The sequence below is a fragment of the Sinocyclocheilus grahami genome, unplaced genomic scaffold (assembly GCF_001515645.1).
Source record: "Sinocyclocheilus grahami isolate Dianchi unplaced genomic scaffold, SAMN03320097.WGS_v1.1 scaffold126.1, whole genome shotgun sequence".
NCBI lineage: Eukaryota > Metazoa > Chordata > Actinopteri > Cypriniformes > Cyprinidae > Sinocyclocheilus > Sinocyclocheilus grahami.
The window spans coordinates 4617420-4637192 of NW_015505305.1; the positions used below are offsets into that span (position 1 = coordinate 4617420).

Below are 19773 nucleotides of genomic sequence, written 5' to 3' on the forward strand. Positions count from 1 at the left end.
GAAACAACAAACCACCCCCCCCCCCCCCCCCCCCAATGCCACCCGTCCCATAATGCCACACTTTCCTCTTTTCCTCACAGGATTTAGCCTCCACTTTGTGGATTAGAGCACCGCATCCGGCGCCTAATCCATTCAGGCGAAGGGGAGGAGATTACAATGTTGGGGTTTGATGTTAATAGAAACCCTTAATAAGTCCTTTTTTGTGCTTTACATGCTTCTTAATGTATAAAGGAAAACACAAAGAGCTTTTATGCCTGCTCAGCTGGCTGTGTGTGTGGTACCAGCAGCACTGGAATCATCTGAATGGGTTGAGAGTCGAACGGGCTGCTTTCTGTCATGCTTTTTCTTTAATGAGATTTCCATATACAGCTGGTCTTGTCAGCGTCTTTAGGTTCTTTTCTTTTCGTTTTTTTTTTGTCTGAAGGGAGGGAAGACGCAGTTATTATTGAAGCTTTTTGGCTGAGAACTATTATTGATAGGGATCCCTTAAAAACCATATCACAGATTTGATGAGGAGCGTGTTGTAAAACTACATATAATGAGCCTTATTAATCACATTTATGCTAAAGGAACGTTTCTAAATCTCTTGAGGACTGTTAATCTGCTCGTCGCAGAATGTGAATATGAATGACAAGTGTATATTTGTGTATAGGAAACTGCTCAAAATCCACCTTTTTAGTAAAGCTTTTTAATATTTAATTATTGTAGTTATTAAATGCTATTTAGCTTTTTTTTGTGTTGTGAGTATTTAAAAGGCACATTACAAATATATATACTGTGTGTGTATATATATATATATATATATATATATATATATATACACACATACACAAACTACCATTCAAAAGATTTTTTAATGTTTTTGAAAGAGGTCACTCAGGCATTTATTTTATAAATAAAAAATGGTAAAAACAGTAATATTGGGAAATATTATTACAATTTTAAATAACAGTGTTCTATTTTAATATATTTTAAAATGAAATGTATTCCTGTGATTGCAAAGCAGTGTCACGTGATCTTTCAGAAATCATTCTAATATGCAGATTTCGTGCTCAATAAATATTTATTATTATTTTTAATGTTAAAAACAGTTGTGGTGCTTAATATTTTTGTGGAAACCATGATACATTTGAGTATTTTTTGATGAACGGAATGTTTAAAAGAACAGCATTTTTTGAAATGGAAGTCTTTTTATAGCATTATAAATTTCACTTTTGATCATTTTAATACCTCCTTTTTAATATTTCTAATAATATTAAATTCTTTAAAATTACGGACCCCACAATTTTGAACGGTATACGGTATATACGTTTTTTTTGTATATAATTTTTGTATTAAATTTTTGAATACATTTTGTAGCTTTGAGCAATTCAGTTTATTCTACATTGAGGCAGCATTAATAGTCAAATTGGGATGTTTGAATTTTTTTATAGGTAATAGGTGCATAATGGTATGGTACTAATGGGCTTCTGGTCCCAGCGATTTAATGTACAGGCTACTCACCTTCACATTCAGACAGAATGTATCCCACCCCTTTAAATTGATCGTCATATTTGAATATTTGCTATTTTTTGTCCCTCGTCATTGTCAAAGGAGCTGAAGTTTGATTTTTGCAGTGTAAATCATATATGTGTGCGCGAGCGGCGTTATTGAGTTATTCAAATCACAGACTTTGGCTCGCAGAGAGAGCGCTCTGAGAATGTGGTGCCCACGCACATTATTTCCCAAATATCTCTGCTTCCCGATGCAATATTTCCTTGTCACCCACAAGCTCAGACAGTGCAATAATTATCAATTTCCATATCATTGTGTTTTTATTGTTTGAGCAACATAAAATAAAACATTTGTTAATGCCACTCAGTTAGATGAGAGCAGCATGGAAAGATGAAGGAGGGAAATGTAATTAAAAAAATCTCTGACTTGCACTTTGTCTGTAATCATGTAAATTGAATGTCAGTCAGAATGGGCGAGCTTAGGGCGATCTGTTATTAGATTCCAAACTCCTCGTGCCCGCCACGTGCCTTACCAAACGCTGGCTTTGCCACTGTCGCTACTGTAAGAGCCTCAAGCAGGCAGTGCTGACAAACTCAGTGCTGTCATAGAAATATGAACACCGTTTACATCAGTGAAGTGATTTATTAGTTGGACAGTGTTTCAAAGCTCTTTTGAAACATAGTTTTTGTTAAGCTACATGCTTCTTACAACATTCGCTTAACCATCTATGGTCAAATTGAAAAAAAAAACCCTGTGTATATTTACGTGTGTGTGTGTGTGTGTGTGTGTGTATATATATATATATATATGCATATAACAGAACCAAAGACCAATTTAGTTTAGTGTTTTACAACCATCCTCTGAATCATTAACTGAATATTACTAATGTTTGTTGTCATTAGTCCTGTTGTGTGCTCCGTCACATGATTTACCTTAAAGGTGGCATATCATGAAAATCTGACTTTTCCAGGTTTTAAGTGCTATAATCGGTGCATCTACCAACCAAGGAAACGTGAAAAAGATTAACCTAGTAACTTTGTTTTGGTAAGCCTTTTTCTGCAAGCGTCTGAGAAAACAGGCACGTCTGATTTCGCTCCCTTGGTGACGTGGCAAAGGGATCTCATTATAATATTACCACCCATGGTGCTGTCATTTTGATTTCGCAAGTGACAAAGGTGAACCAGTTCTAATGCCATGGCGAAAGTCTGAGCAAAACATGCTAACTGTTCTGCCTTTGGCTGCACAGAACACTATTTAGAGTCCCAGCCTCAGAGGAGACAAGAGAGCAGTGAATTTATTGATGTATTTACTGTATATTGCTGCTGCCACACAGATCTAAAATAAACATGCAATTTATTTCCCAGCTGTTTACCTTCACAGACATAACCGACTGTTTTTGTAACTCGTGTGTGTTTTTAACATAAACTTGTGTGTGAATGAGAACTTAGTTTAGTACTCACATGCTGTGACAGCAGCTTTCTGTCCATGCGCTTCGAATGTGTGCACTCAGAAAACCATATATCTAAAGTTTAAAACGCGTGATTTCAGCGCGATAAACATGCTAATCAGAACCAAAACAGATGTTTTTAGCAGGTTCGAGTTGTAATAGGGTATATGTCGAACATCACCTGACCAAACCCGGAAAACAGGTCTCATTGCTTCTGCTTGTCGGAGAATGTGTTAACAGCCGTATTAAATAATAGCGATATCTATGAACTTTTAATATAATCAGTTAAACTAGCTAGCTGTTTTTATTGTTGACGTTTTATAAAATTTTTATATCTAAATGTGAAAAGAATAAAAATAAAAAAACTTTTAGATATCAGTCCGCATATGTGATGGACATTGGTTATGATCATCATTGGTATCTACTTTGAAGGCATCTTGAGTAAAACTGCTTCATATTTAACTAAGCATATGCAAAACGCTTGAACCGGAAGCGACGAGACCCGGTTAACAGAATACGGAAGTCTGTTGCGCATAACCCCTATGGCACAGCTCTATTTTGGAAAATGGGGCGGGAGCAGCAGCTAATTTGCATTTAAAGACAAAGGCCCGAAAAACAGCGTGTTTCTGCTTTCACTCAAAATAGGCATTTTCAAAAGGATATAATAAATTATCTGTTGAGTATTTTGAGCTGAAACTTCACAGACACATTCTGGGGACACCAGAGGCTTATATTACATATTGTAAAAAGGGGCATAATATGTCTCCTTTAAGAAGAGGTTTAAATGCAGAAGAATCCCTGGATTCGTTCCACTGAGTGGAAACACTTCAAGGGTTGTGATTGATGCAAGCTGTCAAGTTCTGAGAGGGGACCAACTGTCACCTGAGAACTGGATAAATAAAAAAATTATTCACGGTCAAGTTTGCATGTGAAATTGCATTACACGTTGCTGTAAGTTTTCCCAACCATCACGCATGGCTTGAGCTTGAAGTCAGATTCCAACTCGACTATCAGTAGATAAAATAGGAAAACATGGGCTGATTTTTCAATAATGATTTATTCTGACATGTGAAACATTTTGAGCTGCATTTTATGACAGGTACTCTTAAAATTAAATGTATTATTATTATTATTATTATTATTAATATATATGTATAACTAAAAGTATGTAATATATAATATATAAATGTATAATAAGTAATGTATAATTTAAATAATAATAATAATGTTTATTTTAATAGTACCTGTCATTAAATGCAGCTCAAAATGTTTCATAGGTCAGAATAAAAACATTCTTGATCAAAATAAAACAAGCCACGCAAAAAATAAATAAATAAATAATAAAAAGAAAATAAATTCAATTTAATTCAATTCAGGCATGATGGGTGGAATCCGGGCAATTGCTGGGAGCAGAGGTTGTTTTTTGTATTCATATTTGCATGCTTGTTTGTCAGTGCGACATGTACGTCAGTTTATGCTGTGGTCTAAATTAGGAATACTGAGGAGCGGAAATTGTGTGTCCTTGTAATTACCTGCTTGTCCATACCAGCAGGTTTCATTTAAACTCCTCACCTCCCTTCAGGGGTCAGGGGCTAGAGAAGGGTCGATTGCCATGACAACTGCAGTCCGAGCCCCAGAACGCTTCGACATTTCGTACCAGCTCAGGAGTTGGCCGTGTCACATCAGATGAATCACGCGCACAACCCTGGCAGTGCTGTACAATCTGCATGAGAGCGTGGAGGAACAGTCTCGCTGATGATGTTTGAGTGGATTATGTTCAAAGCCTGTGTAACAGCCCCAATCAATGAGATGTACCGCGCACACACAAACATCCTAACAAATAACAGCACCGCCTCTCATCTCATTTCTCTCTCTCCCTCTCTCTCGCAGAGCTGCGTGAAGCTAGAGAACAATTTTGATGACATCAAACACACGACTCTGAGTGAGCGTGGAGCACTTCGGGAAGCGGTGAGGTAAGACCAGGTCACCATGACAACAGTCACAGATGTGCCGAGGACCAAAGTACTGGTGGTGGTGGTCGTGGGGGATTGGGGGTGGGGAGTCATTCTTCATTATTTGGGGAACAAATTAGTTTATTGGCACTGTTCAGTCGGCCTCTCGAAGGTATTAATTTGTGCGAGGAGAAGGCGTCCCTTAGGGCTCCAGATCAGCTATATGGTGACCCGGGGCAAACTGCGCTCGGCTAACCTGTCAATGTTTAATTTGATTCTCTGGAGCACGATATCAGCCGCAGTGTTCATGCTTATCTCTTTCTTTTTAGTACTAAGCCAGCACCACTAGTATTATTGCTCACATTTCTGTGCAAACCCTTATTACTACACTCAAAAAAAATGCTGGGTTGTTTCAACCCAATGTTGGGTCAAATATGGACTAACCCAACTGTTGGGTTAAAAAGCTAATTTAAAAATGTAACCAAAATTTAACCCAACAGTTGGGTTAGTCCATATTTGACCCAACATTGGGTTGAAACAACCCAGCATTTTTTAGAGTGTAAGTATTCAACTTTGACACATACTGTAACTCAAGCCACACCGTTTGTCATTTGTGGCACTTGAATGAAGACAGTAGGTCTGGTAGGTGATTGGTTCGTGTTTAGTCATTTCTGCCACTTCAAATGTAATTAACCTGTTTAGTTTGTGATAACAGGTCCAATCAGCTTGAAGACTGTAGGCCGTATAGCAAGGTTTAGTTGACCTCTTTGGTTTGTGTTGTTTAGTTCTGTAGTGCTTATAGACTTTAAGTCATATGGAGGCAATTGATTGACCTGTTTAGTTTCTTAAGACTAGTTCAGTCATTTATGGCACTTAAACAGAAACATTAGATAACATAGTGGCATTTAGTTAATTTATTTACTTATAACTAGTTCTGTCATTTGTATTACTTAAAGATTAATTTAGTTAACCTGTTTAGTTTATGATAACGTATTCAATCAATTTGAAAACTGTAGACCATACAGTATAGTGATGTCTAGTTGACCTCTTTGGTTTGTGTTGTCTAGTTCTGTCATTTGTATGTAGTGCTTAAACAGAGACTTTAAATCATATGGTGGCATTTAGTTCACCCGTTTAGTTTCTTAAGACAAGTTTAGTCATTTATGGTACTTAAACAAAAATATTAGCTAAAACTTGTCATTTCGTTCATATATTTACTTTGTGATAACTAGTTCTGGCATTTGTAGTACTTAAAGATTAATTTAGTCAACTAGTTTAGTTTGTGAAAGCACATTCAATCAATTCGAAGACTAGTTAAGTCTAGTTAAAGACTAGTTACATCATTTGGGACTTAAATTAAGACTTTTCGGTTATACAGGGACATTCAGTTTACCTGTTTAGTTTGTGATGACCTGTTCCAAGTTGATATTTAATATTTTTTTAAGCTTGCTTCGTACAGTTCATAAGATATTTCCATGAAATATTTGCAGGTGAAATCAAATTGAAGTGTGGTTTTGTCTCACAGGATTTATCTGATGTCATGCTGTTCACCGCTGCTGCCCACCGCAGTCCGCCGAAGTAAATGTGATTTTACCTGGTAATTACCAAGACAAAAACAGAATAAAAGGGAGAGTATTAGATGCAAAAAAAAAAGCTTATATCTGACCCTGTGGTAGGCTGGCGGGGTGGCAAAGGTGAGCGCAGATTGGTGCCGATGAAAAAGGTTCCTTCCCTCAATTACGCCTGTTCCAAGGCGTTCACTGTATAATCACACGGAAATAAGTCTGCGACATGCCTTTAATTGAGGAAGTTAACAAGGTTAGCTACACTTCACCAATTTCACTCTGCACAAATCACTCCGCAGACCTTCAGAATGAATATCTCTAAACCTTTTACCCAAAAACAAGTGCTGGAGAATAAATTTAGGCAATCATGTCATTAATCTCCTGATAGAAATGGGAAACTGGCAAGACCCTCTTCTTACGCTCTCCAAGCTAAAGGAAGCAATATAACGTAGCTTAACTGTTCCTCTGGTGTGGCACACCTGATGTAACCACTCGTTATAAATCTCCTAACTGTGATATTTTCAGAAATAGAAGTCGCGTTTTTTCATCTGAAACGTGCTGCGATTTATATTCCAAAGCCACTCATATAATGCAGAAACACTCAAGCAAGCAAAACACGTGCAACGCGTGTACGTATTTGTACTGATGCAGAATAGTACAGCCGAGCGCATTTCACACAGGCTGCTAGATTCACTTTCGCCAGTAAGTCATGTATGCCTAAGGTTGAAAATAAATTGTTTATAGTGAATGCCCCTATGAATGGTTTTATTTTTACGATTTAGTTTTAATCAAAATGATGCGTGTGCTAAGTGAGTGAACAACAAAGATCACACAACAGAAGTACGCGCGCTCTCTCTCTCTCTCTCCCTACCACACTTGTGCATTGTTTTACTTGTTTTTTACATATCCGACCAAACTACAAACTTTCCAGTGATGTCTGTGAGAAAGATATATTCACTCGACAAGCTCGCGCATCTGCTAGTAGACATCCTTAACTCCTTTCTGCTGTCTGTTGTTCTGTTGTCGGTGTTTCTTTGTCTGAATATGGCCCTTATCACATGCTGTGTGGTATCGGCGTTTGGTATCGGGGCATTTTAACGAGTATGAGTACAGGAGCTCAGAATCGGGCTCGATACCAGTATCGGTATCGGTGCATCCCTAATTGTAATATGTTAATTTGATTTAACCTGTAAATCCTTCATGAAAATATCTTATGAACTATAAGAAGCAAGCAACAGCATAAAAATATACGAAATTGATAAAACTTGAACATGTAAGGAAAACCAGGGCTAGTTATTATTGTTATCAACATGTTGAAAACAGATGTGCTGCTTAATTTTTTATTTTCTATTATTTTCTATTACTTTTTTAGGATTCTCTGATGAAAAAGAACAGCATTTATTTGAATTTTTATTACAATATACTGTAAATGTTTTTACTGTCATGTTTAATTAATTTAATGCATCATTGCAGAATAAAATATTAATAAAAAAAAATATCTTAATGACTCCAAACTTGTAGGTAGTGCACGTGACAATTCATAATAAAAAAATTCATATATGTAAATAAACCAGTTACATTTCAGATGGTGGGAAAGATAAAATGAGCTGAAACATAAATCTACATTTTGTCTGTTTTATTAAGCTAATTATTCCCCAGAAGTTCACTGTTCACCTATTTCCTTTTCCTGTCAAGATGGCTCTGTGAAAGGAGTGATGGAAGGAGTGAAAGGCGCTGTAGGCAATCACCTGTTAACTAAGCAAGCAAGATCTTGAACTATAGTGTCCTGCACCCACTAGTAAAAAAAATATCAAAAATGATATCTGGTCTCTGAATACTTTTTGGTTTGACTATATCCTTTGGTTATTTTCACACTTAATTATGCCCATTAAAATGTATTTTACAAGTTTTTGTTACTTTCACGGTTCATTTTTTTGCTTTGTGGTACATCATCTTTAATTTAATAGCGTTAGAGCTGCTCCATTGCAGTGGCTTAGTATACTGTAATCACGCGCTTTGCTGTAATAATGCAGGCAACCACTCGTTATAAATCTCCTAACTGTGATATTTTCAGAAATAGAAGTCGCGTTTTTTCATCTGAAACGTGCTGCGATTTATATTCCAAAGCCACTCATATAATGCAGAAACACTCAAGCAAGCAAAACACGTGCAACGCGTGTACGTATTTGTACTGATGCAGAATAGTACAGCCGAGCGCATTTCACACAGGCTGCTAGATTCACTTTCGCCAGTAAGTCATGTATGCCTAAGGTTGAAAATAAATTGTTTATAGTGAATGCCCCTATGAATGGTTTTATTTTTACGATTTAGTTTTAATCAAAATGATGCGTGTGCTAAGTGAGTGAACAACAAAGATCACACAACAGAAGTACGCGCGCTCTCTCTCTCTCTCTCCCTACCACACTTGTGCATTGTTTTACTTGTTTTTTACATATCCGACCAAACTACAAACTTTCCAGTGATGTCTGTGAGAAAGATATATTCACTCGACAAGCTCGCGCATCTGCTAGTAGACATCCTTAACTCCTTTCTGCTGTCTGTTGTTCTGTTGTCGGTGTTTCTTTGTCTGAATATGGCCCTTATCACATGCTGTGTGGTATCGGCGTTTGGTATCGGGGCATTTTAACGAGTATGAGTACAGGAGCTCAGAATCGGGCTCGATACCAGTATCGGTATCGGTGCATCCCTAATTGTAATATGTTAATTTGATTTAACCTGTAAATCCTTCATGAAAATATCTTATGAACTATAAGAAGCAAGCAACAGCATAAAAATATACGAAATTGATAAAACTTGAACATGTAAGGAAAACCAGGGCTAGTTATTATTGTTATCAACATGTTGAAAACAGATGTGCTGCTTAATTTTTTATTTTCTATTATTTTCTATTACTTTTTTAGGATTCTCTGATGAAAAAGAACAGCATTTATTTGAATTTTTATTACAATATACTGTAAATGTTTTTACTGTCATGTTTAATTAATTTAATGCATCATTGCAGAATAAAATATTAATAAAAAAAAATATCTTAATGACTCCAAACTTGTAGGTAGTGCACGTGACAATTCATAATAAAAAAATTCATATATGTAAATAAACCAGTTACATTTCAGATGGTGGGAAAGATAAAATGAGCTGAAACATAAATCTACATTTTGTCTGTTTTATTAAGCTAATTATTCCCCAGAAGTTCACTGTTCACCTATTTCCTTTTCCTGTCAAGATGGCTCCTTCCTGCAGAGCGTGTCTGTGAACTCAGTGAGAAGGAGTGAAAGGCGCTGTAGGCAATCACCTGTTAACTAAGCAAGCAAGATCTTTTATTTGGATTCTTTTTCAAGCCCCAGGCACTGATTTCCAGACCTGAAAGCGACTCCAGGTGGTGAAGGGGCGGCAGAACTTGTGTGGCCTGTCCGCAGCTGCGGAGGTCAAAGTGAAGGTCAGGGGTACTGTGTCCAGTCACAGCATTAGTGAAGGGGCTAATGAATGCTCGCTCATGCCTCCTGCCTCGCTCCTCGTAGTGCTCCACATTATTCAAACCGCTCTCCGTCTCTCTGGTGTCTGATCAGTCAGCGGAGCCGCGTCCACACTGTCACGACGCTGAGGGATGGCCGTCCGTTCCCTAAATGCAAGCTTATGACTCACACGGATATAACAGCCGTCATCCGTCTGCCCGCTGATTTGCTCTGATTGTCCATCGGGCTGTGTGCCGGGCGTTGTTAACCCCTCTGTAACTCCGGAGAGAGTGATGAACTTGGCTGGGGGTAAGCATTGCCCTTAAAGCATCCCCACACACATCCAGTAGATATATGAATTTCAATTGGATTTCAAATGGTCCGGACCTTGAGAGGACTTTGAGTGACCTTTGTCAATGCACCAGTGCACCACTGTAGGGGAGAGAGCTTATATATTCAACCCCCTCAAGCGCAGGGATCAAGGCCGAAGATTCACCTTCAAAATGACATCAGGGCCTTTGCTTTTTCTGAATAGCTTATAGTGATTTTTTTTCTTCAGTTAATGCTAAAATGAGTGTCACTGTTGTTGTTGCTCATACCTATTACTGTGTTTTTTCGCATAAAACTGTCACTTGTTGCACACTGTTACGGACATGAGTTATAACTCAAATCATGAGGCTTATTGAGGAAAGATTTTCTAACCATCCAGACTTACCATTTTCATTCAGCAAATGATAAAACTTTGTTTCTGGAGAAAGCAGAATGAGAGCCGGCTCGCATTCCACAAGGTTGTAAATGTATCGGGTTACCATGAAACCAGGGTCTTGTTCAGCGTCCTGGGGTGTTACAAAGTATTTGTGAAATCTAGCTAACAAAATATATATTGTGTGTTGGAGTGTTCCAGACGCTACAGAAAGGACCACAAGCTTCCAAGGACTCATAGTAAACCACCCAGCAACACTCTGGCAACCACCCAAGAACATCCAGTGTTATCTTAATATTATTTATATACTAGGTAACACTTTAGTTTAGGGACCAATTGTCACTATTAACTAGTTGCTTATTAGCATACATATTACTACCATATTGGCTGTTTATTAGTACTTATAAAGCACATATTAATGCCTTATTCTGCATGACCATATTTTAGATCCCTTACTAATCTTACTCTTAAAATAAAGTGTGACCATAAACTATTATGATATTTATTACTATTTCATATTAGCTTTTATTTTATATTTTCAGTTGTTATTTCAATTAGTTTAAAATTGTCATTTTCTTATATGCTTTTGTCATTTTTATTATTATTTTTTAATATTTATATTTAGCATTTTTATTTCAGCTTTAGTTTTAGTAATTTTTATACTTAAGCTGTCTAACTGAAATAAAATAAGTTGTTCTAATTTGTGACCCTGGATCACAAAACCAGTCTTAAGTGTCAATTTTGGGATTTATACATCATAATGAAAGCTTTCCATTGATGTACGGTTTGTTAGGATAGGACAATATTCACTGCAAGGCAGTCTTTTCCTGAGCGCCGCTCTCAAAGCCCAGCTGAATTGCTGTGACCTAGAGCAATTCTTGAACAAATAAGATTGCCTTCGTGTGTGCATTATTTTCTGTTGACATTTGCTAAGCACTTGGGCTGCTGGCCAGGGGAGACTGATGAGGGTCTAAAATGTGTCTGGATGTGCCGTGTCTTTAATGTTACCTTGGGAGGAGAAAAAAGACAATGGTACTCCTGTCCACGGCTATAGCGCGGAGCCCCGGCGTGTCAGAGGAGGGAATAGGTTATTTTATTCTCACTCTTTCTCGTTTTCGCCCTCTTTTTTTCTCCCCCGAGCTACAGTTTTTGAAAAGAGAGACAAAAACGCTCAGCAATCAACTGAAGTTGCCCCTCTCACAGATTCTCATTTTGATCTGTTGGGTCTCATCTTTATAAATGTGTTTATACATTTCGACCTGCCATGGAACAGCTGTTTTTTGGGCCATGTGTGTCAGTTTAGAATTTTGTAGCATTTTATTTTTCCCCAGAAGTCCACTTAGAACATTAGTCAAGGTTTTTTGCACAATAAACAGTCATCGTTTAGTTTTGCATGGCTGTTTTTCACCCTCTCTCTGACAATTAGAAATAAACTAGCAGGTTTTTGTTGCTGTACCTTGCAGACTTCTATGCAAATGACCTCTGTTGTGATTGGCTAATCGCTGCATACTGGTGCAGTTCACACGGTTTCTCATTGAGGCAAGCCAAGTTGCAGAATACTGTGTTGATTTCTACATGTGGACTTGGTTGTGATGTCTTAACTAGTGGTCAATATGGGTTTTTCAGTGAGAGCAGAATAGCTAAAGGTGAATAAAATGCAGATATGAGTGTCAGTTTAGAATTTTGTAGCATTTTATTTTTCCCCAGAAGTCCACTTAGAACATTAGTCAAGGTTTTTTGCACAATAAACAGTCATCGTTTAGTTTTGCATGGCTGTTTTTCACCCTCTCTCTGACAATTAGAAATAAACTAGCAGGTTTTTGTTGCTGTACCTTGCAGACTTCTATGCAAATGACCTCTGTTGTGATTGGCTAATCGCTGCATACTGGTGCAGTTCACACGGTTTCTCATTGAGGCAAGCCAAGTTGCAGAATACTGTGTTGATTTCTACATGTGGACTTGGTTGTGATGTCTTAACTAGTGGTCAATATGGGTTTTTCAGTGAGAGCAGAATAGCTAAAGGTGAATAAAATGCAGATATATGCATAATATAATATAATTTAATGAGATGTACATCAAATTAAATTTTTCAATGTTTTCGGTCCGTTTTCATGGAAGACAATGTAGATGATGTCATACATGGATTAAAAGCCACAAAACTCCAGTTTTGATTTCACAATGTCTTCAAAGAAATAATGCATTCAGGATGCATTAAATTGATCAAAACTGACAGATTTTTTGTTTTGTTTCAGATTTTTTGAAATGTTTCGTTTTGAACTATCAACATTAGATAGAACTATATTATTTTATTTTTTATAATTTTTCACAATACATGAGCTTTAAAGGGGTCATATGATGTTGCTAAAAAGAACATTATTTTGTGTATTTGGTGTAATGAAATGTGTTTATGCAGTTTAAGGTTCAAAAAACACATTATTTTCCACATACTGTACATTATTGCTTCTCCTCTATGCCCCACTTTTCTGAAACGTGTTGATTTTTACAAAGCTCATCTGTCTGAAAAGCAAGGTGTTCTCTGATTGGCCAGCTATCCAGTGCGTTGTGATTGGCCGAATACCTCAAGCGTGTGACGGAAATGTTACGCCCCTTACCATATTGTGATGCCCAGTCCAGCCGGAGTGACGAGACAAAAACTAACTCATTATAAACGAGGCATTTGTTGCATCCAGTGGGGACATAATTACGGACTGCGTAAACATAAAACCATGTCTGCATTTGTGATCGGAAGAAATGACAAACAACAAGCACTACTCTACACAGCAAAAAACTTGCATTTGAATCGTCAGTGGCAAATTCTTTAAATATGAAAAACTTACTTACAGTCTGTGAGTCAGAACAGCCAGCATTGTAGTCTACTCTACCAGGATCAAGAAACAGTCCTCCATAAAATGTGCTGCACACATCTGAATATTTGGGTTGAACTGTTCTGGAACAGTGTTGTAAATACAACTTAACCACTGATTTCTAGTCGTGTCCTCTTTTGGAAGGCCAAACAAAGTAATTTCGCTTTCACAACGAAACAGCGTCACACACGGCGACCTTGAGTGAGCGGAGGCCTGCGGCTAGAGTGAGAGGCGGCCGGCGGATTTGACGAAGGAGCAGCCGGCGGGCTTTCGGCAACCATATGTGACGACCCCAGGCTGGACTCCGCTTCGTCCACGGTGAAAGCATGTGTGTCAGTGTTAATTTTGTTGACGAATAATTTTCGTCATAATTTTCGTCAACGACATTTTTTTCACTGATTTTTTAAATCTATTGACATTTTCGACAACGAATAAAAACGAGACGAAAATGTTAGGGAGGGACAATTTAGGAAGAGAATCATTCAGAACGAATCTGCTGAGTGGTTCGAAGGTTAGATGCGTACATATGAACTGGCGGGACATAAGCAAACGCACTTGCTGCACGTTGCATAAAACGTTCAAAAATTTCAATATGTGGGAGTAAGAGAAGAGCAGACATATGGATAAATCTGACGACGCAAGAGAGAACTCAATTCTGTCTGGTTTTCTGAGCGCAGACACTGAAGCATACACACAAGGAAAGCGCGTCTCAACACGCGAGTACTCTTTCGTGTCGCATGAATGGAGAATTACACACAAAATTATGTTGAAAATTCCGTTTTGATGAGTATTCACGTAAACACAGTTGATTACGTCTTAAGTTAACGTAAAGAGCAGGGAGAACGTGTATCAGTACATTGCATCCATTGCAGCTGTGCATTCAGTTTTAAAGGGATAGCAGCCTAATTTAGTTGCTATTGTCCGAGTCATTGATGTTGATAAAACTTGATTGATAAAAGAAAGACAGAAAATCACGCACTGCTCTTGACTGAAAAACTTTAGTAGCCCTAACGATTAATCTAAATGTATTTATAGAAATAAATATGTCTGCTTGAAAGAATGAAGAATATGGTAAACAAGTTGCTATAAAGAATGCATAATTAGCCTATATAACCATTAATATTTCATTAAAAAGAAGACCATGTTCTTGTTCTTTATGAGAAGTGGTTTTATTTAATTTTAACATAAAGGCATGTTGTGTGCCACCACAGTTAAATCGTTGTCTATCATGATAAAACCTTAATATCACCAACCTATATAATGAGTTTGGAAATTTTAGAGAAATGCTTAATAAATGCACTGTAACTAAACCCATTAGATTTTAGCCGACTAAATTTACTGTAGATTTAGTCGACTAAAACCTTATGATATTTAGTGGACTAAAACTCGACTAAAACTAAAAACAATTCAGATGACTAAAATATGACTAAAACTAAATGGCATTTTAGTCAAAAGACTGACTAAAACTAAATCAAAATTTGCTGTCAAAATTAACACTGATGTGCGCTAATGTATTCATTGTACAAGCTGAATATGAACCACTGCACTGTTTCATGTTCTACATGCATATTTTGTAAGATACACCCGGCGATGATTATAACAGATGCTATATCGCTGATTTGGAAGAGTGCTTTTTTCTTCACAATAAGCGGAGAGGAACGCCAGGGAGAGAGATATTTATGCGAGTATGGCTTTATGTCTTCCCGCAGCTGCTCGGTGTCCCCTCTCTGTATTAATCATCTTGGCGCAGATCAGAAGTGCGATAGGCCCGGCATCCTCCGAGATTAGCCTTCATCTCAGCGTCAAAGCCCACTCCAGACCCTTCCCCCGGGCCAAGACTCCTGCAATATCCCTAATCCTTTAGGCAAAGGATAATTTATGATCAAATAAAGAAAAGCAGGTCAAAGCTAATGTCACATTATGATCAGCCACCCTGGTTTATAAAAGTGGGACGGTTGCACTGTGTGGTCCTTTGTGGCGCCAGTACCTGGTCGCTGCACTACAGTAATTACCCCACTGTCACCCCGGTAAGTGGTATTAATGGCAGCCTTGTGCACTCTAGTCCGCGGCGAGCTTTGAGAATTGTGAGACGGGATTATTATGGGCATCCAGCTGCGTGTGAATCTAAACGTGCAGGTATTACTTGAGTGTTTACTCTACTCTTACCGATGTGTTTTGTGCACTTTTTGTGTCCACATGGTCTTTTTTTCCTCTCTGGTTTCCATGTCTCCTTTCCTGCTTCGGTTTGCTCTGTTCTAGTTGTACTTTGTGCTCATTGTAAAGGAAAAAGCACTCTTCCAAATTACTGATACATCATCTGAAGTCATTAGCGTGGTGAATTTTTAAACAGCTGCATGTTTGTAAAATGCTAAATAATGATTGTGAGCTACAGTAGCAGCCCTCCTCCCTTCTTTCCCAGCAGCCCCAGTCGGCTGCCTCCTGTCACACGCCATTCACATGCAGCGGCCAAACGTACCACATCCATTCTGATTGGGCATGAATATTTAATTGGGCGGCTCCAAATTATCCTATTTGTCATTCAAAACTGGTGTGTCATCAATATGGCGCCTTTTGTGTTGTAGCTGCTGGGAGAAAAGTCCTCCGGCACAAAAGCTGGGGACTGATTTCCTCTGGGTGCCGTAGAGTGTTTGTAATTGGTTGGAATGTGGCATTCCAGTGGGGCGACAACACAAAGTTCTCTGTTCTTACTGTAAATAACTTTACTTTGCATTGCATGTGGGGTATTTCAAGCAAAGTCTTATTTTCTTACAGATGTTTGAAGTGTGCAGATGCACCGTGCCAGAAAAGCTGCCCGACCAATCTGAACATAAAGGCCTTCATTACCAGTATTGCAAACAAGGTATGTAGCGTATCTGCAAATTTACTTTCTTAATAAATATCTCTGGTCTTCTTGTGCTCAATTCAGCTGAAGTAAAGTTTTGACTTTGTAATGTTTTATCGAAATGTTACATTCATTTAGTTGACTTGTGCTATACGCTGTATTAACAAAAACATTAATGGGATAAATAAAAACACTTACACTGACAAGCTACGCAATATCGCATTCATAATTGAATGCGACTCATCTGCGATTATGAACGTGATATTGCAGTGATCTATGGCTCTGTGTATAAATGCCGCTCCATCTGAAAACACGTGATGAAGCACGTATTAATCACAGAACCAGCTTTACTGACGAGATGCGATTTATCGTGCATATATATATATATATATATATAATTTAGTTTTGTTTTGTTTTATATAAATTGTTCTTATAATTTTTAATCAATAGCCTTTAGTTTACGTCCTACTGTAGTCTGGCAAAACATGTTTAGCTACTTTCTATTGCTAGTCAGTTGCAGGTCACATTAGGAAGAGGAGACATTGCCATTTTCAAGAGCATTTTATTGGACAGAAATTCTTATTATACACCTGTGCATGCAGGATGAGTCATCTGTATTTTTGGTCCATTTTCCAGGAAGAGAAAGAGTATTTGAAATGCATATGTATTCACAAAAAGCTCAAATGTTTTGGAATACACTCACATATAGATGGCCTCAAAGCTAACAGACATGGACTAGACAGACATGGGTGTCTATTTCTAGGTATCATCGTTTATTTTAGCATAAAAAAGTCAGATATAGCAAACCAACACATCAGCCCAATAATAAACAGCAAAACAAACAAAGATCTATTATCTAACTCATCACATTTCATATATTTCCCCTTACGTTGTACAACAGGTTCCTAATATAAGAAAAGTAACTTTCATATCAAATATAGTTCTGTAGAGGAAGGCATTTTTATTATGGTATTAATGTTTACATTTCATATTGTATGAATATGAAATGTCATATTTTTCTTGCTGTGCTTTTTTTTTTCTTTTCATCTGTAGTGTGCTCTTGGGTTGATTCGATTTTTTCCAAACAGACTCCAGGGATTTCAAATGCCACTACATAAGTCACGTCTTACATATGCATATCTTGCTTTATCTAAAATTCATCATGTAGTTTAATTAGATTAAGAAACTCAATCTCAATCCCATTTTTTCTGCATTTACATGTGTGTATTTTCATACTTTGCTCCATACAACAGCGCTTCTAAACTTACTTTGCTTCAGAATCCAGATTTAACACCCGAACTGGTCAATCTGAACACAGTCTCGAATGGGAGTGAGTTGTAGTAAACGCATTTCTAAAAGCTTGTAAATAATTAACATTCATTGGTTTTACAGTAATAAGATTGGTGTGAAAAAGAAGTTGGGGTTTTTCAAGATGCTCTCAAGGATAAAATGACCTTCAGCCTTCACGTCTTTGCAAATGGCAGCATTTTCATGATCCAGTCAGTTCCAAATGGATTACATTGCGCGGATTACATTGTGTTCCCGATGGATTACATTACATCTCGGAGATACATCACTTTACAGAAATAAAATGGCTTGCGTCTCATGTTGACTCAGCTTAAAGGGGTGGTTCACTGTTTTTTTTCTAGGCTTGATTGTGTTTATGGCGTGCAGTTTAACGTGTTAATGTTTCGTTTAAAAAAAAAAATCATTATTTTTCACATAATTTACCTTTATTCCACACCGCTCTGTCCCTTCTCTGAGAAACACGCTGATCATTTCCTTCTTTTATGAAGCCCCTCAGAAATAGAGCTCTGATTAAGGTTTTATATACACTTAGCTGATTGTATACTGATTGGTTAGCTAGCCCAGTGTTTTGTGATTGGCTAAACCGCCTCAAGTGTGCGTCTAATTGTCCCGCCCCTCACCTCAGCGGCATGTGCTCCGGTTGTATTGTAAACAACGGCGTCGTTAATATCGCTTATCAGTTTGAGCCCGATTGAGGAGCAGAGGATATTATTGAAGAGGATCGTGCAGAACCTGTGCAAGCATGGCTTTTAATGGTAGGCCTATGTTTTTGTTTGTTGTTGTCTCATACTTTTAGATACTCTGGTATTTGTAAATGCTACTGCCTATGTTAGCTTTTAATATACGGTTTTATCCCGATTAAAGCACGCGCATCCATGTTTAACGCTTCTCATAGCTATGTGAAAATAAGTGTATAATTGGAACAGTTCATTGTTGGAGCTAGGGCTGTGTATCACCAGCAAAGTCACGATACGATACGTATCACGATACATAGACCACGATACGGTACGTATCACGATACATGACTACACTGAATTTCACCTCAGTAGAATTGAGAAAAACAGCTGTTTATTAAACACTGCATACTATAGTGCCATTTGACCAAGTTGACCTCTGCATTATGAAGGGCCTCTATAACTGTACCACAGTACAATATAGGTAATGCCATATGTTTCATGTTTACATTGTGCACTCCCCACCAGGTACAATATTCTGATTGTTTGCATCTTGTTTTAGATTGTAATGTACTCATTCTAATATATTAAAAAAATTATTTACATTGCTGGTAGGTTATCATTGCACAAATTAACACTCTCTACAATTAAAACAAGTAATAATTAGAAGAGTTCTAAACTAACGCGCTGTCTTCACTGATTTATACTCGACGCGTCCGCAAGTTCGCTTAGGAGCGCTCGGCAAATATGACGTCATCGCGGTGTTGGCGGAAGTTCGCTTTGAGTGCGCGCGACATCGTTTCACATGGCGTGTGCACGACATTTTTTTGTAACTTTCCCCGCAGCTCCGCTTCCGAAGATGCACGAGTTCAAAGCGATGCACGTCTGTGCCAGCATTTGTGTGAAACAGAAGCAGTTTGATGTTAAGTTCAGTCACACACACAGATCATGCTGCGGCTGAACTCAGACATTCAGGAACAAACTTTTTAGCGCTGCCCCGCAGTTTTATCAAATAAATAGCTTAATCGCTCAAGAGCTACATTATCTTTCTCAACAAGGAGCTGGTAGCAGTCATTGTTTCTAAAAGAATTGAAGCCACAGCTTTAATGTTAATAGAGAAACGCGGCAAAACGGTGGTAATTCATACATACACAGCCTCTCTCTCTCTCTGTGTGTCGTAAATGAACAGTTGATGAATTACACTTTTCTGAGAATAGAATATTGAAGTGGAGATCGCTAAACTGCAAGCTAACCAGTGTTTTCAGAAAGCAAGGCTAAAGCTCTGTTTCGGGGATTACGTCTCTTTATATCAGGCAACCCAGTTGTGTTCCTCTGCGGCCAGATTAAACCTTGTTGTAGCCTATATATGCTCTATTCATTCTTTTTTAGAAACCTCACACTTTTCTACTAAATTTTAAACAAATTAAGCGCGGTCCACTGCTGCACACGTG

The 19773-nt window shown here is 37.8% G+C and overlaps 1 protein-coding gene across 1 annotated transcript in view; it reads left to right on the top strand.

The window, feature by feature from the left end:
* LOC107590279 (dihydropyrimidine dehydrogenase [NADP(+)]-like) overlaps positions 1–19773 on the top strand; it is a 199565-nt gene that overhangs the window by 42317 nt on the left and 137475 nt on the right. Inside the window, 2 exon segments of the mRNA XM_016278981.1 lie at positions 4832–4914; positions 16271–16358. Of these exon segments, the coding sequence (XP_016134467.1) occupies positions 4832–4914; positions 16271–16358 (171 nt within the window).